At 38.2% G+C, this 22470-nt stretch overlaps 3 protein-coding genes across 8 annotated transcripts in view; 2 read left to right on the top strand and 1 right to left on the bottom strand.

The window, feature by feature from the left end:
• Positions 1-1908: 1908 nt before the first annotated feature.
• On the bottom strand, positions 1909-6217 carry TMEM225 (transmembrane protein 225). Of its 3 annotated transcripts, none has more exons than XM_077893958.1 (4): positions 5916-6217; positions 3504-3650; positions 3117-3251; positions 1909-2381 (listed from the first exon to the last, which is right to left on the bottom strand). In XM_077893958.1, exons 1-4 carry the CDS (start codon positions 6145-6147, stop codon positions 2155-2157), a joined length of 741 nt encoding a protein of 246 aa, XP_077750084.1. In that variant the 5' UTR covers positions 6148-6217; the 3' UTR covers positions 1909-2154. The 3 variants fall into 3 exon arrangements, with proteins under 3 accessions (XP_077750084.1, XP_077750085.1, XP_077750087.1); XM_077893959.1 differs by lacking the exon at positions 5916-6217 and adding an exon at positions 4259-4669; XM_077893961.1 differs by lacking the exon at positions 5916-6217 and adding an exon at positions 4259-4422 and having other exon boundaries at positions 3504-3667.
• Positions 6218-9077: 2860 nt separating this feature from the next.
• Positions 9078-22470, top strand: part of LOC144311447 (olfactory receptor 6M1-like) — a 39371-nt gene continuing 25978 nt past the window's right edge. Inside the window, exon 1 of one of the 2 annotated variants that reach the window (XM_077893952.1) lies at positions 9078-9204. The gene's annotated coding sequence lies outside the window, so the exon portion shown is untranslated. Of the gene's footprint in view, positions 9205-9989; positions 10087-22470 lie in introns of those variants that run through there. The other variant, XM_077893951.1, reaches the window with a different exon arrangement.
• On the top strand, positions 9082-22213 carry OR8D4 (olfactory receptor family 8 subfamily D member 4). 3 transcript variants are annotated; one of them, XM_077893956.1, is made up of 3 exons: positions 9989-10086; positions 19037-19114; positions 19548-22213. In XM_077893956.1, the coding sequence occupies exon 3, from the start codon at positions 19563-19565 to the stop codon at positions 20496-20498; it is 936 nt and encodes a 311-aa protein (XP_077750082.1). In that variant the 5' UTR covers positions 9989-10086; positions 19037-19114; positions 19548-19562; the 3' UTR covers positions 20499-22213. The 3 variants fall into 3 exon arrangements, with proteins under 3 accessions (XP_077750083.1, XP_077750081.1, XP_077750082.1); XM_077893957.1 differs by lacking the exons at positions 9989-10086; positions 19037-19114 and adding an exon at positions 9082-9204; XM_077893955.1 differs by lacking the exon at positions 19037-19114 and having other exon boundaries at positions 9954-10086.

The following is a 22470-nucleotide window of genomic DNA, read 5'->3' as shown; positions in this document are numbered from 1 at the left end:
ATGAGACAACACAATAAAAAAGAAATAAGTGATATAAGTATTGGAAGGAAATAAACATCTTTTCCACAGCCACTGTGTTTTCCTCCAAGGATAACATGAAAGTGTATATAGATAAATTATAAGAATTAAAATAAGGATTTAGTTAGGTTTCTAGATACAAAATCAGCAACTTTACACCAATAAGAGGCAACTAGAAAATATTATAAAATATTTCAACTCACAAAAGCACAAAACTGCTAGTTACCTATAAAAGATCTCTGTGGAAAAAAAAAATCACGGAACATTGTTGAAGGACATGAAAGAAGCCCTACATAAATATTACCATATTTTTGGATTAGATGGATAAATATTATTAGCATTGTTAATTCTTCCCAAATTAGCTAATAAATTAATATAATTCTGAATCAAATCATAAGTAGGATTTTTGTGGAACTATACAAGCTAATCCTATTTATTTGGAGACCAAAAGGCCAAGAACAAATCGAGATAATTTTTTTTTTATTATTTTGAACAAGAACAAGGACTTGGACATATTAAATATCAACACTTTCTTTTCCAATTGTGATTAAGATTGTTGTACCATGCAGGGATATAAAAATAGACCAATGGAACATGCTGTAGAGATCAGAAACAGACTCCCTTCTGTATATATCTGATGTATGAATATACTGGTGTAACAAATCAGTAAGACAAGAAATTAAGCCATAAAAATGTTCCAAATAAATAGTTATCCATGTGGAAAGTAGATAAAACTGGATCTATGCCCTATATCATTCACAAATATTATTCCCAGCAAGAGTAAAGAGTAAAGAAGGATTTCTTAAATAAGATGCCATAAAGCACCCACTAAAAGGGAAAAGTTGATATATTTCATTTGAATGCCTCTGTAAAACAAAAAAGACATTGTAAACAAAATTAAAAGCCAAGGCACAATAAGTTAATATTAGTTTCCAATATATAAGAACTACAAATCAGTAAGAAATAGGCAATTCATTTAAAAAATGATCACTAATTCACTGAAGAGGAAATCCAAAAGCTCAATAATGAAATGAGAAGGTGAGAAAACTCCATGATAGTTCAAATAGAGACAAAAAAAAGACTAATTACATAAGTGTTGGGAAAGCATAAAGAGACTAGAACTCTCATCTCATACACTGCTGGCTGAAGTATAAATTTTAACAGCCATGTTTGACATCATCCTGTCAACATTTAGGTAAGTTGAAAATGAAGACACTTATTGATTCAGCTATTCTGGTCCTAGATAAATACCCTAGAGAAACTCCAGCTCATGGACAGGTGTGTATAAGAAGGCTCATAGCAGCACTATTGTAACAGAATAATAATAATAATAATAAAAACCTAGACTTTCTGCAACTGGAGAATGAGTATTTTACATTGTATCTCTACAATAGAAAGCTTAACGGTAGTTTTAATGAAGTAAAACAAAACTTAATGAATCACAAAACCTTTACATACAGTTGAGTGAAGACAAAGCAAGTTGCAAAAAATGATCTGTACGGTCTGACTTTTAATAATCTCTGCACGCTTGGAAAACTAATCTATATAATTTTTAAAGATGTGTACAGTGGTAAAAATAACATGAGTATAAAATGATCAACAATGCATCATTAAAATCATTTTGTGAATAAGCGCAAGGGAGGGAAATGGGATTAGGGAACTTTTTCAGTTGAATATCACTTTTATCTATAAATTTAACTTGAAAACATCTAAAGCAAATAGGGCATAATGTTAAAATTTTGTAAAGTTGAGTGATGTATGTGCAGGTGTTTGTCATATTTTTTGTACTCTTTCTGAATGTTTGAAATGTTTCACAATAAAATAAAGTACAAAAGATATTTTACATTATTTAGATCTTTGTGATGTATAGAGTTAATAATACGGCAAGTATTAGTTATAGGATAATATTTATTATTATATGAATAACAAATGTTATTAAATCGTGTGAACAAATAGAAGAAACTGTTTTTTTTTTTTTTTAAAGCCACCTTCTGGATTTTCTTATAGACCCTGACCCAGGCATAGTCATTAAATAATGCCAAACAAAGACAATACAGTTGTAGAGAGACACACAGCACATAACACGCAAAGCTGTTTCCATTAAGATAAGCATATGCTGAAAGATCAATTGTCAAATCATAGAGCCCAGGTTACACGACGAGTTTGGAGTTGTGGTCTGTTTGGAGAACCTTCCCTTGTATGAACAATACTACGAGGCGCTGCTGCATTTTCTGGTAAGGAAACAATTTTTACAGAACTCTCAGATTCCTCTATGTCCTCACTTTCTCTTTCAGGTGTATGGATGAGGGTCGCGCAGGCACAAGCACTGGTGGACTTTTTACACTCTAGGAGAGAGAGAATTCCTGGGGAAAAAGAGAAGCCAGTGAGAGTGATGAAGAAACAATGGAAAGTTACAGAAACATTTCCCTCTGTGTCAGCGGAAAGACTCCAACCCAAAGCCCAGTGGGTCGCCTTTGAACTGCCCCAAGTCATGGGGCGGGGTGGGCGGGGTGGTTAGTAGAAGAGATGGGAAGTGTATGCAGAAGAGCTTAAATGCTGTACATGTCAACAGCACCGAGGACTCATGTTGAAAGGAGACATGCTTCTGAATTTGTATGTGTTTTCCAAATGACATTTTAAAGACTTTTGAAGAAAAGAAAGGTCTCCAGTGTTGGCACATGGCCATTTAACATCAAAAATTGCTTGTCTCTGACCTCAAAGTGCCTTGGCACCACACTGGACACCCAAGGTACCCTGTCCCTCTCCACATCAGTAAACATTCCATATCAGCCACTCTCCTTCATCCTGACTTTGATGATTATCTCTGCCCTGAAGGGAGAAAAGTGTGAAAGACAGTAGAAACAGCAGAAATTAGAGCTGCCCTAGGAGCAAACTTATTGAACATTCCACACAGCTCTAATCTCCACCTCTACCCTTGGAGGGACTGTCCCCAAAGAGTGAGTCCACTTGAACTTTAGCCCTTTAAAACACAAGGTTGGCACCTTTTCCCCATGCCCCTTGCCCATCCTTTTTGACTCTCCTCTCTATCAGGTATGGACTGGTTCTTATTACCCACTGGAGGCCCTGAATATACTCACCAGAGGCCATAAAGAAGGAAACACTTAAGTAGGCAGTGAAAATGATCCAGGTGATCTTGTAAGTAGAGTAGTACACGGATTGACCTTGCTTTAGCTTTAGCTGATACAGTATGAGTGCACAGAGCAAAAGGATACCTTTCATAAAAGGAGGGGAAAAAAAGTCCCTTCTGAGAAACTTTGGCTCTTCTATTCAAGTCTCAACCCCAAATATGCCTGACTTCCAAGCTTCCACCCTGTACACCTGCACCTTGTCCAAAAACCAATCTCATTCAGTGGTAGATCCAATTCAGAAGCTGCATATCTGAGTCAAAGAGCTAGGAAGACTACAGTCTGGACCCATAAACCAAGTATGTCCCCAAGCCTGTGTTAGGGGAACCAGGAAGTTACCTGTGAAGAAACTGAGGAAGACAGTGATGAAGAAGACATATTTAGTTTGAGGAATGAAATAGGTAAATTCCAAACCCAGGAACAAGTTATGGACAAAGGAAAGGCTGAGACACAAAATCATCATGATCCTGACCACTTCCAGGCCATCTGTTGGAAAGCAGAAGCTGTGTTGAGAGAAGGACAGACATTTCTTCTAGGCTCATTTCCACCTGAGGACCACAAATTTCTAGGTAAAAATTGGAATGGGGTAAAAAGATTTGATTAAATAAAAAAGAGGGACAAGGGGAAAGAATTAAAAGGCAGGGATCCTTAAACTGAATGAGAGAACCAGAGGAAACTGCTCTCTATCTTGCTGTCTCTATAAGCTTCTTTTCCTTCTATTCTTTTGTCAGAACAGATTTCTTGTTAAATATAATTCATCCTGTCCTCCTCTAGTGGCAATACAAGATAGTTTCCTTGTCGCCAGTTACCTTTATTTTATGCCTTCATGTCCTAGATGTGCTGACCCACCCTGCTGCTACTGCCAACACTTCTCAAATGTCCAGCAATTAAGTCTGTGAACTTCTAAACTTTTCCCAAAAATATGCGAAATGGTGAGATTTTGGAGTTGGTCTTAACTATTGATTATGGAACTGGGCACAGTGCACCCTGAGGAATTTGCCCCAGAGAACAATGAGTAAGCTGATGTGACCAATGGAAGTCAAGGAAAGATGAACCCTCCCATTCCACCCATCTCTTTCTAGGATGGTTCTGACCTTCTGGCCAAAGAGTAGTGCAACATATCCAAGGACTGTGGCTTATTGTATTTTTCTTTGTTTCCAATGTCAGTTCAACCCATTCTTCTCTGAGGATTCCTAGCGTCAAGAAGATTAAGGCCCATGAGGAGAAGAACATGTTGGTGGCCTGGATACCTCTGAGTGATACTTTTGCCATTGCGAGTGGGGATTTCAAGCTGAGACCACCACCAATATCTCACATCTCTCTTCTCTTATTTGATCACTTCTTCACAAGGGAAGAACAAAGTCTAAACTCTTAGTAATTGCTGAGGCACTGGAAGTGGTGGAGCTGATGTAGCCTATAAAACAGAGAAGATAAATCCCACTCCCCACTACTCCTGTATCTGGGCCAGGCTGCTATCAGGTAGCCAACTGCCATGGAATCATCTATTGGCTTGACCCTTGACCCTGGTGACTAGTACAGTGGAAAGACCAAGGGGACTACAGGTCCTGAGTGAGTTGTCCTTTATAGAGCAAGATATAATATCACATATTAGACAGAGCTGCCAGATATGGTGATAACTAGAGGCCTTGAAAGAAGTTAAACATGCCTGACTGAAGAGGCCCAATTTTAGAGCCAGGGATCAGTGAAGAGCAGAAGGAATTCAAGATCATTGAAGGAGTAATCAGCCAGCTAGCATCACAAAAGGGAATGACCACTCAAAACTTAGGATGTTTTGGAGAAACTTGTGTCCTCATTTGGAGAGCCTAAAGAAGTCTAGTTAGGTGGGCCTCTGGGAAATAGACCAGTGCCTCAAAGCCACAAGAAGTGGCTTGGAACACTGAAGCATTGCAGTCTAATATCATTTATAAGGCACAGACTATTATTTCTTGACTATTTAATCTGTAACGTGGCAGAGAAAACATTTACTGATTTCTTGTGTAGAAAACCATGGTATGCAGTAAGCTCAGAGTCAAAAGACTTATATTAAAATCCTCCCTAAAAAAAGCTTTTTACTGAACTAAGATAAAAGTTATACCTAATGGCCTCTCTTTGCCTATTTGACCTTATTGCAGTCTACAAACTGGCTTTCTTTCATTGCCTCAAACATGCTATGCCATCTTTCTTCTAGACCTCTGTACATATCTTGGTATATTTTTAAATTTATTTAAATTTTTTTAAAAACAATGCTCAATATACTTAATTTTACAAGGGGCACTTTGTAGTTAAGAAAATGGACTCAAGGGTCACCTGAGTGGCTTAGTTGGATGAGCAGCAAACTCTTGATTTCAACTCACATCATGATCTCAGGGTTGTGAGATCAAGCTTCTTATCAGTCTCCATGCTCAGAGGTGAGTCTACTTGAAATTCTCTCTCTCCCTTTCCCTCTGCCCCTCCACTCACATTCTTTCTCTCAAAAAAAGAAAAGAAAATGGACTCACGATCCTAGCTCTAAATCCTAGCTCTACCACCAAACAGCTTTGTGATCTTACAGATAATAATTTGTCCTACTACATAAGAAGTTTGTAGATTATAGGAGTTCAGAGATGTAAAGCACTTAAGAAGAGTTCTTGGCATGACAAATGATATGTAAGCAATTACCATAGCATTAATTTAGTCTCCCTGGGACAGCAACTCTTAAGGCAAAGAATTGTGTGTAGACAGTTTATTGGGGAGTATACCTAGCAGTCACACCTGCCAGTGTTTGTGGGAAGTAGATTTGAGCAGAATTTGAACTGAGATGTAGTTGCAACAAAAGAAACATTAGCCAACCACCACAGGAGCTCTGGATCTGGAGCAGATTTCTGGAGTCATCAGTTTGCCATGCAATGCAGGCTGTCCCTGGGCTGGTATCTCCGTTCTGTGTGCAGGACAATTCCTTTCTCTCGAAACTGCAAGCCTCAGTTCCATCACTTCTGGTGAGCATGGGAATAAGCTCCTATCCCTGCCCACTCCTATATCAGGGCCAGCTTGCTTTTAGGGCTGCCAACTGCCATGGAATCAACTATGGGTTGACCTTTGACCTTTGGGGACCAGTGTAGCAGAAAGACCAAGAGGGTTACTGGCATCCATGATAATTTATATTATTGTATTCTTACATATTGATGCTTTTATATCAATGCAATAGATCCTTATGAGTCAGATTCTGGGCTGAAAGGTTTATATCTCTTTTAAACTTTAATAGGTAATGACACAAAGATATAAAGATGTAGCCAGATTAGAGAAACTTGTGAGATGTGATGGATTTGTGAGATACAAATCAAAGAAGAAATCATGTGCCCAGCTAGGGACAACAGTAGTCAATGATGCCGTTAAGTAAGGTGTAAAATGTGTGTGGAAGCACAAGTCTGGTGAGGAAGAAGCTAGTAAGTAAAAACTGGTTTGGGTTCAGTTTAAGGAATCTATGGCACATAAAATAGATAGAATTTAGTTCTGGAACTTGAAGACAGATTAGGGGTTACCAGCCTGGGGATGACCATTGAAACATGGGTGTGCATATCCCTAGACAGGGATGTGAAAAAAGAAGGGTTAACTGTTGGCTATGTTTCTCACATTTTCATATCACTTTTCCTCCATCAGACCTCTTCTCAGGATTGCCTACGCAGAAAGGAGCTTTTCCCTTCCAATGGGGAGCTCTAACCACTGTCATTCATGTTCCTCCAAGAGGATTGACTACTGATGTAGAAATTCCAGTATCACAAGGCAATATGCTTTACCATTGCTATAATAAGTTACAATAAGCTGCAAAAAAAAAATGTTATTAAAGGCAAGTATTACCAAACTTGAAGCACACATATAAAAGTGTATCCATTGAAAGACCCCAGGTCCATTGGACCCTATGTAACCTACTCTAGACCTCAAACCAGGCTTCTCAGAATTGGTGAGGAGATGACTGAAGGTAAAGATTTGCAAAATTGAATTTATAATCCCCACTTCGTGTGACAATCAGAGACCTGGACTCAGAATTTTGCCTCATTTGTGGTGGTCTTTCCTTTTTGACCTGTCTATACCTCTTTCAGTTTCTGCTCAGAGGGATCTAAGTACTCAAACTTGAGTGATATGGCTTTTTCTCACCACCCTTGTAATTTCACTTTTTGTTAGACTGCTATTTTGTTATTTCCTTCTGACAAGAAACCACAGCAGAATTCTGTTCCTGCATTTGTGGGCTATTATACTAAAGAAGTTCCCTTCATGACCTCCAGAAGCATTTATACTCTCATTCCACTAGAGAGCCTTAGTTATATTCATATCAAAGAGAAAGCCTATTGCTGGATAAAAGAAGACATTTGAAAATACACATCCCTGACATGGGACTAATATCCAGCGTACATAAGGAACTGCTATAAATAAATATGAGAAAGAAAAGTTTTCCAGTAGGAAAATGTGTTAAACATATGAAACAGACACGTCACAAAGAGACTATCCAAACGGTCACTAAATATATATATTTATATATATATATAAATGGTCAAACTTATTTGTCATCAAGAAATTGAAGAAAGTACAGAAATGTTGAGCAATGTAGTGTGTGAAACATTCTCAAAGTGAAGAATTATGGAACAAAGGTGATTTGTCACTACCTGTATTACTTAAGCAGTTTCTGAATGCTCAAGCAGTTTTAGGGCCTTTGAGAATATAATAGCCTTTAAGATACATCTATGAATAATAATGAAAAATGTAAAACATTTCCATGCATATCTTCCCTTTGTTCTCTTCAGAGAGAAAACTTTAGAAATTCTACCAGGGGGACGCCTGGGGGGCTCAGTGGTTGAGCATCTGCCTTCACCTCAGGGCATGACCCCGGGGTCCTGGGATCGAGTCCTGAATCAGGCTCCCTGCATGGAGCCTGCTTCTCCCTCTGCCTGTGTCTTTGCCTCTCTCTGTCTGTCTCTTATGAATAAATAAATAAAATATATATTTTTTAAATTTTTATTTATTTATGATAGTCACAGAGAGAGAGAAAGAGAGGCAGAGACACAGGCAGAGGGAGAAGCAGGCTCCATGCACCGGGAGCCCGATGTGGGATTCGATCCCAGGTCTCCAGGATCGGGCCCTGGGCTAAAGGCAGGCGCTAAACTGCTGCGCCACCCAGGGATCCCTAAAATATTTTTTAAAAGAAATTCTACCAAGTTTTCTGTTACATCACTATGGAATTAGTTCTTTGTAATATGTAAATTATGGAGAAGAATGAAAGAGGAACCTCTTGAATAGTCTGTGTGAATCAAAGCACATCCTTATAGCAAAGGATGCTATAAAGCAGGAAAAAAAGACCTGCACTCTACTTCCCATTCTGCCCCTAATGGGCCTTTTATTTATTTATTTATTTATTTATTTATTTATTTATTTATTTGAAAGGTCACTGTATCCTGACCATTTTTTCTTTAATTTAATCTTTTATATTATTATTTTTTAAGATTTTATTTATTTATTCATGAGAGACACAGAAAAAAAGGCAGAGACACAGGCAGAGGGAGAAGCAGGCTCCTCGCAGGAAGCCCAAAGTGACACTCAATCCTAGGACCCTGGGACTAGGACCTGAGCCAAAGGCAGACACTCAACCACTGAGCCACCCAAGCGTCCCTATTTTATGTTAAATTCAATTAACTAAATATAATGTATTATTGGTTTCAGAGGTAGAAGTCAGTGATTCATCAGTCTTATATAACACCCAGTGGCCATTCCATCATGTGCCCTCTTTAATGTCTATCACCCAGTTACCCCATCCCCCCACCTCCATCTCTTCCAGCGACCCTCAGTAACTGGCCATTTTTTTTTAGTGGGAAATTAACTTTCTTCTTTTGAACTTTAAGTTTAAATGAGATGATTTTATTTGTTCTTGCTCCATGTCTCAAGCAGTAACCTTCATGTTTGGGATAGTAAATCTCTGTGTGGGATATGAAAACTGTAGAGAAAGGAAATGAGAAGATCTGTGTCTTCATTCAGTAATTAGGATTTGCATGGCTGAAATCTGACCAAAGAGTAGGTAAGTACCTTCTTTCTCACTAGACTGGACAATATCTTTGTGGTGTTGGTATTGGAAGGGAATCTTATCATTCATTCAATCATTCACATTCGGGTCTCATTTTTTTTAATAGAAATAAGCCTTTGAATACATATTATACATAACAATTAATGTCTCCTTTCTGTACTTCTGCTCCACCCTGTGAATACTTTTGGAATTATTTGTCACATAATGTTAAAATATTTTGTATATATGTGTATTTTTCCTAGACCATAAGTTCCTATAAGACATATTTTTTTTTTGTCACTAATAGAATCCTCAGTGTTTGGAATAGTACCTGTCACACAGTATTCAAGATTTGTCAGGGAGATGAATTTCCACTGAAATTCATGATGCCCTGACATTGATTAGACATACCTTAGCTTCCACCTTTCTCCACCCTGAAGTGTCCTGGGAGGGGGACATGTGAGTAAGGAAGCAGTACCTCCAAGATCTGACCTATGGTGTTAGAAACGTATTGGAAAAGGAGGACTTAGCTGTTTATGTTCTTCATCTCTACCCCCAGATACATGATTTCTATTTATATAATCACCAGTGCATTTTTACGTTTTACCTATTAGATGTTTTCTCCCCTCAGTTGTTAATACAAATTCTGTCTTCCACAGTTCATCCACTGTCTTCTCTCCTCCATCTCAACCCCTCCACTGTGATTTTTTTGCCATCATTTGGTTCTCTTGAGGGATGAGAAACTGGTCTTTCTTTGGCAGACTGTTGCTGCAGATGAAATGTATCAGAGGACCCAATGGGGAAAGAATCCTCTCTAACCACGGATGTGTATGAAAATCAAGTGCGATTCCCTTCTACTTCTCTAACTGCAAGAGCAAGTTAAAAACATAGATCTTGGTAAAGCAAAACTTTTTAGTCTCTGATAACTTAGAAACTTTAGAAAAGAAGTTTGTTTAAAAAAAAATGCAAAGAGGGGCATCTAAGTGGCTCAGTCAGGTGAGAGGCCAACTCTTGATTTCTGCTCAGGTCACAATCTTAGGGTCCTTGAGATCCAGCCTGGTGTGAAGCTCTGCTCTCAATGGGCAATCTGCTTTAGGATCCTGTCTCTCTCTCTCTCCCTCGACCCCTCCCTCCTCTCTCAAATAAATAAATATTTTTTGAAAGGCAAAGACATCTAAATTGTGAGAAACAAAGTATTTTGAATTATTACTAAAAAGAAAGGAAAAATTGAAATCAAAAAAGAAAAGAGAGCAACATGGTCAGGATACAGTGACCTTTTAAATAAATAAATAAATAAATAAATAAATAAATAAATAAATAAATAAAAGGCCCATTAGGGGCAGAATGGGAAGTAGAGTGCAGGTCTTTTTTTCCTGCTTTATAGTATCCTTTGCTATAAGGATGTGCTTTGATTCACACAGACTATTCAAGAGGTTCCTCTTTCATTCTTCTCCATAATTTACATATTACAAAGAATATGTAGGGAAAAAAATCCGTAAATGTTATTATCTTACTACAGCAACTAATTTCCTTATGCTTGTTACCTTCTAGTTTCTGGTTAAGTGACACATGTTCAACATGGTTCTAAATGGTTGCAAACAAAATGTACTATATGCAGCTAATAGCATGAGCACTTAGAAACTCTGTAAAATGATAATTTAAATGAATGCACAGTAGTCCATTGTGTTGATATACAAAAGTATGTGATAACATTCTCCTGTCATAGTTTGTTTTCATGGATTATACTGGCACCCATCTTGAAAAATGGGTGGAATCAGAGGAGTTAGGGGATCATGCACCTGATTGCCTTTGGCACAGTGGTGCCCTCCTTATTCCTTGCCCTCCTTATTCCTCCCAAAATACTCAATAGATATATTAGTATAATCTCTTTATATTTTATAAAACATTTTTGTGTATATTATTCGACCTTCAAAAAAAGTTAAAATTCAGATAGAACATATTAGAATTATGTCTATCTTATCAATAAGAACTCTTACTTAGATAACTTGCACAAAGGCCACATAGCAGCTAGTCAATAACAGGAATGGATCTTAAAATATCTTCAAAATGAGCCCACGTGAGTTTTCTCTTTCTCTGAATATCCACTCCATGCATATTAGCCATCAAATTAGAAGCGTCCACGAAAGAAACATATGGCACAAATCATGAATCATGTCACTCATAAGACAGATAATAATATAAGGTCCAGTTATAATTTAAAAAATTGGAATCCTTTAGGGACTGTGTACCTGTGCACAAATGTTCTCTCACATGAAGGTATCCTAGAAAGTAGAAAGTATAATATTGTAGCATTCATGATTACAGTATTCACTTGTAAATAATTGAACATAGTCCCATCTGGGGCAATTAAAACTTTTCCTAAACAAAATGAACTCCAGAGACTATAAGGGAAAATGGAATAACTATGTATCTAAATCAGTGTCTATGTCACTTATTAGCTTGATTAGGCATCTCCATGATCCAAACAAGAATTTCGAGAACAAGAGCATTGTGAGCCTCAGTCTCCCAGGACCAAGAATTAATGGGCAATTCTTTATACTGTTCTGGGACTCTCAGCTGGATAAAGAGTTTTCCTTCACTTTAAAGGGAAAGGTGGCTACTTCCCCGAACTCCACCAGAAATACTGCAGTTTGGAATTGAGAGACCATATGCTAACGGGCCTCATATCCTGAGGACCTGGCTTGTCTGATGCCTGTCCTAGGAACATGTATTCAAGGCAACACTGTATGCTATTCCCTGTGCTGAAACAGCAATTCCTGACATCTTCCTAAAGGGAAAGACATAAAGAATCCATATGAAACCCTGGAGCACATGTATAAAAGTGGGATTTCCCCTTCTACCTGTTGGCCCTGATGGTAGTGATTGTGGTGTTTATGAGCAGATATTATCTACACAGCACGTGTTTATGGTCTGTGTCTAAACTTCCACTCAGATGATTTTTTCCTGTTGCTCAGCTGCCCTATTCTCTTCTTCACTGGGATATCCTCCTGAGTTTGGGTTGGGCCTGGGCTTCCAGGACAGGATCCTCTGAAGTACAGAAGTGGGTGATGACGTTTTGACATTTTCAAATGGAGAAAAAGCCCAGGATCTCTTGATTCTGTGCCCCTTTGGAATGCTTATTGAAATCAAAGATTATTTTTTTCAACCCCAGATCTATGGAATCAGAAGTGTAGGGGGCGGGGAGCGGACCCATTTTGCCAAGTTCCAGAAAGATTCTTCAACAGACTAACATTTAAGAATTTCTTGTAGTCATAGCACTGACTGCCTGGGAATGTTGCGGTACCCGGTCTTCAGATGTGTTCCTTATCCTTCTGGCCCCTTTCCACAGAGATCAGTCTTTGAGATGGAGTACAAGAAACCTACCTGTCCAGGAATCCTAAAATGAGAGGGGCTTTACTTCTGGGGCTTCTTTTTCATGAATTGCCTGAATATTTATGCAGATAATGAGTCTGGTGTATTTTTTAAAGAGGTCATTGAGAAAAAAGATTAGCAGATATTTTTCTAGCCACGTGTGCCAGCTTTATTACTGAGGGAAATCTTTGCTCCACATCGGTTTGCTTTTCTTTCTTATTTTTTCCGGTTTGCTTTTCGAGTACAATGATGTGGCTAAATCCTCTAGGAGACACTAAAAGTTCTCTTTATCTAAATCCAAATATAAGCAGCCACCTTCTAGACATGGGCTCTGGGATAAGGCTTTGTGGATTTGCTTCTTTGTGGATCTGCCACTTACCAGCAGTGTGGCCTTGAGCAAATTTCACAATCATGCTGAGCTTTGTAGTCTCAAGGATAATATGGAGTTCATTGACTACTTACTGCTAGCAAATGGGATAATGTTTACCAAATGTCTGGATAGGTAATCAACAAATATCAAGTCCATTCACCTTTTCTTCACTTCGTGTGTGTGTGTGTGTGTGTGTACTTGCATCAAATGTCTGTGGGCAATGGGCAGTGCAGACACATCTGGACGCATAAGATGATATAATGGGGGCCATCTTCAAGTTTGTATTTATATCAAGACCAAGAATTCTTGAAGAATTCAAATGGAGAAAAAGCACAAACTTTATTTGATGAGTTTGACCCAGTAAAATAAGCTCTATCCACCCTCAGAGAGGTATAAAATCTGAAGTATGGAGCTGTCGGTGAAATTTGACTCTGGGCCATCTCCTTTTATGATATCGGAGGGAGCAAAACCCAAAAATCTAATTTTAGTACAGCTCTCTGTGAGACCTTGCTGCACCATTAGCATTTCTTGGATCAACACCTGGCAAAGTACAACGTGCAAAGTGTTAAAATACGTCTTCACCCCCTGACCTTAACTCTGTTAGAGCTGGAATAGCAATGCCTGGTGGAGGCTGCTCCCACTGTTGGGTAGTGGTGGGGCAGGAACTCTCCCAATTAGGGTATTTCTAGTGCTAATGATAATGATAGCAAGAGTGTATAAGGCTGTGAGTGGGTCCTGTGGTTCTGCCCGAACCTAAGTGCCCTAACTAAATGCCTCAGAAGGCTCTAGCTTTAAGGCACCTGAGTGGCTTAGTCAGTTAAGCTACCAACTCCTGATTTTGCCTCAGGTTATATCCTCAGGGTTGTGAGTTGAAGCCCCACATAGGGCTTTGACTGGGCATGGAGCCTGCTTGGGATTCTCTTTCTCATTCTCCCTCTGCTCCTCTCTCCCCCTCTGCTACCCACCTCATGCACTCTCCCTCTAAAAAAAATAAAATAAAATGCTTTTTAAAATCATTTTAAAAAGAACTCTAGCTTAGAAGGGTTTAAAAAGCAAAACAAAAAATCATACAACAACAAAACCAAAAAGTAACAAAACAACCTCTAGTGTCCTGGCTTTATTCTAGCTCATCTGACTTTATAATTTTCTCATTTCTCTGGGTTGTGACAACGCCCTGAATATTAGTGTTTAACCATAGGAGAGTGAGAAAAGGAATAATAGAAATGCATCCAAATCATTCTCTGTCTTTACACTTACATTTCTGTGTGGCTTCTTGATCTCCATGTTTTATTTCATTATAGAAACTTCCCCAGAGGAGGCAAGGGAGAGTAATTGGGTACACAGTCAGCTAAATCTACAATTTTATCTCCAAAGGAGCATCTAAATTGGTTATCACATTAGTTATTTTACTTGATCCCAATACCCCAAATCCTGTATCCTTTGCCTAAGAATTAAAGGCAATGCTCTCCTAGGGTAACCTGTACCCAGTAGCATCATTCCAGTTGATTCCACATGCCAATGATGGAAAATAAATAATATAATTACGTGTATGGAAATGAGGATCAATGATTTGCTGGGCTCATCAGAGAAAGATGTTGATGAATCAGGAATGATTACTCTAAGTCAAATAACGGTTGGTTATATATAAGGCCTCAGCTCAGCTTTGATTCAACAGTGAAAAAGTAGAACACACAGTTAATCACCTAGATGATCACATTCCACATTGGAAGGGACTCCTGCTCTAACTATAAAGACACTGCTTTTCCTGAGTCAGCTTTGACTTATCCACATTACAAGGAAGAATAGCAGATAATCTGAACATTTCTCTTTGCCTTTGGGTTATGTTTATTCATGCGCATTTTGCAATCAGGCATCTCCACATATTTGTATAACAAGTTACAAATAGCTTTTTTTTTAAGATTTTATTTTTAAGTAATCTCTACACTCAACATGGGGCTCAAACTTACAACTCTAAGATCAAGAGTTGCATCAACCAGCCAGGTGCTCAACAAATAGTTTTTTTCCAAAAATAAACTACTTTCATGGTGAGGCAGTCTCTCTCTCTCTCTCTCTCTCTCTCTGTCTCTCTCTTTCTCTCTCTCTCTCCACACACAGCACATCATAATAGGATTATCTGAGATTTATTTTACTAAACATTCACAATATGCATGATTCATGGGCTGTTAACAGGTATCTTTACAACACTTGAAGTGTTATGCCTAAAATACAGTTCCAGGGGCACCTGAGTGGTTCAGCTGGTTAAGCATCCAACTCTTGGTTTTGACTTGGGTCGTGATCTCATGGGTCATGAAATAGAGCCACACATTGGGCTCGGCTTGAAAGAGTCTCTCTCTGCACCCCTTCCCCCACTTATAAGCACTCTCTCTCAGATAAATAAATCTTTTATATATGACACACACACACACACATATATTTATATATATATATATAAACTAAAAGTCTACTTCTGTATATATTTCTATTAAAAGAATTTCTGTGAGGAAATAATAACCTTTTTAAAAAATCTATTCCATTTCTTTAGCATTATATTCTAAATAATTCCTAACGTTGGGCCATACTAATTGCATTACTCTAGACCACATCAAATGGCTAAGTTTACTTATGTGAAAAGAGGATGATAGGCCAGTGCAGAGACAGTTCTTACAAATAGACAAATATGCTAAACCTCAGGAGGTAAGAAACCCAAGAGGATTACTTTATCTTTCCAGACATATAATACTTGAACTGAGATTAGAAGTCACAAATTCATTTAAACTTGCTCTTTGTTTGCTGTGGCTGTTTACACACTTAAGGAGAAAAAGGTATAATTATCCCATCTCTATCCCTAATGTAAAAGGATAGGAAAAAGAAGAGGCACTCAGCACAAGGCTTCAGAGGAGGAAAGTGAGTTTCACAGTTATAATGTTCATATTGCATAGGTACTAAAACATGTTCTAACATTGACTGCTGATTATCCTCAGGAGCTCTGGAGGTTCTGATGTTTGCATGCCACTGAGCCCAGGAACAAAGGGCAGAAGACATGGGCATTCATCTTGTATTCAGCTGTGCATTGCCTCCTCACCTACCTCATCTAAGAAGACTTGTTTCTAATCTGTGAATTAATCTGTGAAATCACCAGCATCTAAAATATGAGTTTTATAAATATATACTCCTAACAGTGCACAGAATGTATTTACCCTTATGTCTTATTTAATTTGCACAATTTTAAAAGTATTACTTATTTTTTACAGATTAAAATATGAACCCGTAAGAGAATTTATGAGTCAAATATTACACCGTAAGTCTCAGGGCAGTGGTTGAACTAAATCTTATGACTCATAGCTCAGTGCTCTTTTTGCCAACTCTGAGCTAATGATTTCCTTAGTTAAAAAGGGGTCACGGAAATTTGACAAGTCAGACTTAGAAAAAAAATTCTGCATCTGTGATGCCCAATACTGTAGCCTCTAGCCACATGTGGCTACTGAGCATTTCAAATGTGGCTAGTGTGATTTTAGAAGTGCTGTAAGTATAAAACACATTAAGAACTTCAAAGGTCTGTACCAAAAAATAAGATAAAATAGTTCATTAGAATTTTTATAACATAATACATAGATCCTTAAAGAAGGAATTTTTATATCATTACATGTTGAAATGAGAAAATTTTACATATATCAAGTTAAATAAACTGAAGTAGTAAAACTGACTTCCAACTCTTCGTTTTCACTTTTTTTTTAAAAAGGGGACTTCTGAAATTTCCAATTACCCATATGACTGCATGTATTCCTATTGGGCAATGCTGACCTGGCATTGCTGCCCAAGCTGTAAAATACTTTTGATTGTGATAGTTTTAATAGCACTGTGTGGGGCATTCAAATGTTTAAAAACACGTTGTAAGCTATTAAATTACTTTTGAGTTCCTGAAAGTATTTGAGATCTGAATCAGGTCTGAGTCAGTATAGTAGATCATTTTGGAAAGTGGCCATATACAACCTAAAAAGTTTTAACTCCTAAAAGCTGAAACTTACTATTTGGTAGACGATTAGATAAAGTAAATACATTATTTTTTTTTGGCAATGTTAGCATTGCGAGCTCACATTGTTAACAATGCTAACATGTACACACTGTTAGCATTGTTCATGTCTACGTGGATTAAGGTATGACTTTATAACATTTCTTTCCTGCCAACACAAAGGCATAATACAATTTGTTGAAATAAGCTATCAGACCTGCAGCTTTCACTGTCTGAAGTCTCTGAGTCTACATAGATGGCAAAATACTGAAATGCAAAATACAGTTTTATCTTCCATCCAAGAAAGTTATTCTTGAGAAGCTGTTTCCAAAGATGGGCTTCCCATCTTTCCCAGAACACTTTCTGGTGCAGAGAAGAAGCAAACAAAGAGGTTCAGAGGAAGATAACAAGAATGAAGAATGATGATTTCAGCTCCAGGAGACAATAATCTAAAACAGTGCTTCTCACACTTTAATATACACACAGATCCTATGGGAATCTTGCCAAAATGTAGATCCTGACTTAATTGGTATGGGTTAGGTTTTGAGATGGTACATAAATTTGCAGATCTTACAAATTTCCAAATAATGCTTGTGCTGGGTCTGTGGACTGCACAATGAGTAGCAAGGACCTAAAGCACTGAAATGTGTGAAAAGCAGGAAATACAGGAGAGAAAATCATAACTAACTGCAGTAGAAGGCAGAAGGGTTCAGGGCCCTGGAACGGAATAAGGAATAGAGGCAGGACAGAAGACATGTGAATTTGATTCCAGTAGGAATTAGAGGAAATGTGGGACAATTAGAAACGTAGCCAGACTGCTCAGTGTGCTTGTGTTGTTCAGGACAGTCTGAAGATACACATGAGAAGAGATTTAAGGCCAAAACTGAGTATATGTATCTTCTTGAATATCCTTTGGTATCTGTCTCTCTCTGTGGTCTCTGTGACCAGACTATTCTTGTGTATGCTGATTGGTAAGGGATAAAGGGAAAGGAAGATCCTGGAATAATTCAGCATCAGACTAAGTGCAATTGGACAATCTCTCTTTTGCACGTGGTTCCCCTATGTTACCCCTCGGGATGGGAGAAGAAGAGCAAATGCAAAAGTCATGCATTTCTAGAATTCTTCGGAGAACAGCCGTTCAGTGTTATGAAGCTTCTTTGTTTTCAACTGATTTGGGAAATCAGGAGGAGGCACCTGCATCCTTGAGAATGCAAGTGGCCAAAGGAAGTGTGCTTCGTCCTAATGTGACAGTAATAGATTGAAAGTAGGAGGACATGAACGGCTCCTTGAAGAGCCAGGCAGAAAGATAGGTCCTAGGCTGGGCAGGTTGAGAAAATGCTAAACCGGGTGTCTGAGCAGGGCTCTGTATAAACTCTGGGTGAACATGAGTCTAGACAGTGCTCTATGACAGCCCAACACTGAAAGAAAAATTTAAAGTTTTTCAGAGATAAGGGCTGGGTTGGCCCCCAAGCAGGTAACTCCAGGTCGTGTGCCATCTTTGTCCCCTCGTGAGAGAAGTGTGAGTGAAAGATAGGACACAGTACATGGGAGCCTCCAGTGGAAGCACAAATATCCGGGTTGTTTGCATTGCCAAAAACAGCAGTGCTGACTATAGAGCATTCAATCATGCTCAGAGGCCTTGGTGAGAGGGGTAGGCTTAGCCCACAGGATCACCCAAGAGTTGGAAGGCAAAAGTTATTTTTTTTTTTAAAGGATTTATTTTATTTTTTTTTTAAATTTATTTATGATAGTCACACAGAGAGAGAGAGAGAGGCGGAGACACAGGCAGACGGAGAAGCAGGCTCCATGCACCAGGAGCCCGATGTGGGATTCGATCCCGGGTCTCCAGGATCGCGCCCTGGGCCAAAGGCAGGCGCCAAACCGCTGCGCCACCCAGGGATCCCAGGCAAAAGTTATTTTAGGAGGTTTGCTGTTCTACCGTTATTCAGCTTTACCGAAGTGTATGAAGAATAAACTTCCTACCTAGAAATCACTTGTGATTAGATTAAAAATAGAATGAACATGCAAATGAAAACACAGTTTCTTAAAAGGTTCCAAGGCACACTAGTGCTAAAATATGTTTCGTTAAAAAGCAGGTGGGGGACTCTACAATCAAATGAACTTGGAAAATATTGTGTTACCTAGCTCTCTTGAAGATTCCTAAATATCTTGCAGTTAAGAAAATTAATTAATTTATTATTTTTTTTAATTATTATTTTTTTTTTTTAGTTAAGAAACCTATTTAACTTTGGCTGATTTGCTTTAGAAAGCCTCTCCTGTGTCTTTAGGCTTCTTTCTGGCTCTAGAGTTAAGCATTTCATACTTGGCTAAAAGAATTTGACACGCCGGAGAGCCTGCTAAAGTTCATTTCTAGTTCCTAAAACCTACAGTTAAATAGATGCTTACTTACTATGTTATCAAAGTTCTGCCTTGGGGGGTGTGGGGTTCAAAATCCCTGCACATCAATGGAGGCACAAGCGTGGTGCCAAGGTGATAAGATAACCTTAGTTGCACATTTTCATGCCAGAAGTACCTGGGCTACAGGAAATCGGAGACAGGCTAGGATTCTGACTGCCTGATTTGGCTCTTTTCCTCTTATCTCTACAGATTTCTCAGAAGAGAATGGGCCTAAGAAATCAATCTGAAGTGACTGGGTTTCTTCTTTCAGGACTAACCGACCAACCTGAGCTTCAGCTGCCTCTTTTCTGCCTCTTCTCAGGGATTTATGCAGTTACAGTGGCGGGAAATCTTGGAATGATCTCAATAATTGGGTTGAGTTCTCAACTTCACACCCCCATGTACCATTTCCTCAGTAGTTTGTCTTTTTTAGATGTATGCTATTCTTCTGTTATTACCCCCAGAATGTTGGCAGACTTTTTATGCAACGATAAAGCCATCTCCTATTCTGGTTGCATGACTCAGCTTTTTTTTTTTTGCATTTTTGTCATTTCTGAGTGCTACATGTTAGCTGCCATGGCCTATGATCGCTATGTCGCCATCTGCAGCCCCCTGCTGTACCATGTCATCATGTCTCCTCGGGCTTGTTCTCTGCTGGTAGCTGCTGGCTTCTCAGTAGGCTTGATTGATGCTATGATCCATGGAGGTTGTATATTAAGGCTGACTTTCTGTGGCCCAAACATCATTAAACATTATTTCTGTGACATCATTCCACTTATTCAACTCTCTTGTTCAAGCACTTATATTGATGAGCTTTTGATTTTTGTCATTGGCGGATTTAACATGGTAGCCACCAGCCTGACGATCATCATTTCTTATGGTTTCATCCTCTCCAAAATCCTCCACATCCACTCTATGCAGGGCAGGTCCAAAGCCTTCAGCACCTGCAGCTCCCACTTGACAGCTGTTCTAATATTTTATGGGACTCTCATGTCCATGTATCTCAAACCTGCTTCCAGCAGGTCACTCATCCAGGAGAAAGTGTCCTCGGTATTTTATACCACTGTGATTCCCATGTTGAATCCCTTGATATACAGTCTGAGGAATAAGGAAGTAAAAAATGCACTCATGAAACTCTTAAAAAGAAAAGTATCTTTATAATGAATATGTTCTTTAGGAAGATTTATTTATGTTTTTATAATCATCATATGCATGTATACATGTTTATACCCTGACTCTTTAAAAGTCATTTGAGGTAGGATAAAATTATATACATAATTTTATATATTAGTATATACATAGCATAAATTTGTAATATCTAAAATGTAATTAATATATATTTATTAACATTTGTACTCTCCAGAGAATCCCTCTTTGTTTCCATCCACGATGTATAAAATAGATTTAGGGGCACTTGAATGGCTCAGTTGGTTAAGTGTCTGCCTTCAGCTCAGGTCATGATCCCAGGGTCCTGGGATCCAGCCCTGTGTCAGGCTCCCTGCTCAGCAGGAAGTCTGCTTCTCCCTTTCCCTCTGCACCCACCTCCTGCTCCTGAACTCACAATCTCGCTCTCTTTCAAATAAATAAATATAATCTTTAAAAAAGATATAATTTTAAGGACGAAAAGTCAATAAATTCAAGTAGCAGACAAGTCGTTAACCACAACGCAATAAAACTGAAATCTCAGTTTTATTTTATTGCATTGTGGTTAACTTAATAGCATTGTATGGTGACAGATGGTAGCCACACTTGCAGTAAGTATAGCACAACATATAGATTTGTTGAATCACTATGTTGTATACCTGAAACTAATGTAACCTTGTGTGTAAACTATATTTCAGTAAAAAAAAAATTTTGAAAAAAAGAAAAGTGCATAAGAATTGGGAATGATAATGTAATCAACCAAAGTTGGTTAATATTTGCCATATATATCTTTTTTCTATCCTTTTATTTTTTTCAGCTATTTCTGCTTCTGATTTAGATTTGTCTCCAGTATCCAGATATAGTTTGATTTTTTTTAACCTAATCCAACAGTTTCTGACTTTTAATAGAAATGTCAAAGTTTCAAGGCTTTGATTGGATGAACCAATGGGTCCCAGAAACTAAGTGATATTGTGATATAGAATGAAACACAATAGACAAAAGCCACAATGCAAAGAACACACATGAAAGGACACTGTCAGAGAGTAATGCCAGTTGGACACTTCTCCATTACATATCTTCTCTTTTGGAAGGGTCTCAACCCCGTATCTTTTGGAGATTACATTCAGTCAATTTAGAAAATGTCTGTATTCACTTATTGGCACTTAATCATCACTCCAATTCACCAACCTAAGGATTTTTAGGCCAATAGGAGGACCAAGTATAGTCTAATATAATAAATGAAGAGAAATTCACCTTTTGTAGGTTTTGGCAAAAATAGGAGAATTTTTCTTCATTTTAACAGAGGGGAAAAAAAGGAAAGTTTATCATTTTCAGAGCAGTGACAGGATTATTATTGCCAGCATCCCTGGGAAAGGAAAACTGACATCATTTTGTCAATTATTGGGGAACATCAAAAGTTTCCTAGGTTTCAATTTCCCTAAAGTTCTAAAGCAGGCCACCAAGCTTTTATTAACTGAATAAAACAAAACACCTGTGATAATTCCCCTGGAGTCCTGAATGTGTCTATTTGGCATCTCTAACTAAACTTTGTGATTGTTTTTTCAGGGCTAAAATTCTTTGATTACAAAATAGTAATTAACCTCTCTCACCTCATATTCCCAAGAGCTATTCTCAATTAAAACCTTGAGAGCGAGCAAGAGCTTCAAATATTACTGTTTATTCATGGCCTATTTTCATAGAGGAAAGGACACATCACATCCCACATACAGGAAAAAAAAGGTAGAGATTCAAAGTTCCATTTATCTATAAAGGATTCAGAGTTTTCAGAATAAATACAGAAAACAAGTGGTAATCAGCTTGATGGATTTTGTGACAAAGCTGTACAGATACAACAGGCCATCTATAATAAGTCTCTCAGGGTAGAGAAATATTGGGAAGGTTACTGATTTTTAGACCTCGATAGAACTACATGATCCTAAATATCCCTTCCAATCCTGAGATTATTCTGAATCTAAAATGCTCTGGCTAT

This window comes from Canis aureus, chromosome 3 (genome assembly GCF_053574225.1).
Source record: "Canis aureus isolate CA01 chromosome 3, VMU_Caureus_v.1.0, whole genome shotgun sequence".
NCBI lineage: Eukaryota > Metazoa > Chordata > Mammalia > Carnivora > Canidae > Canis > Canis aureus.
Note: the sequence above shows the minus strand (reverse complement) of the source record. Positions and strands in the feature narration are given on the sequence as shown.

Coding starts and splice junctions, on each gene's coding strand:
- TMEM225 (XM_077893958.1), bottom strand. CDS start 6,147: ATGCTCACCAGAAGTGATGGAACTGAGGCTTGCAGTTTCGAGAGAAAG. Junction 3,651..5,915: donor CTTCCCACAAACACTGGCAG/GTGTGACTGCTA, acceptor GCTTTCCAACAG/ATGGCCTGGAAGTGGTCAGG. Junction 3,252..3,503: donor CTTCCTCAGTTTCTTCACAG/GTAACTTCCTGG, acceptor CTTTTATGAAAG/GTATCCTTTTGCTCTGTGCA.
- OR8D4 (XM_077893957.1), top strand. CDS start 19,563: ATGGGCCTAAGAAATCAATCTGAAGTGACTGGGTTTCTTCTTTCAGGA.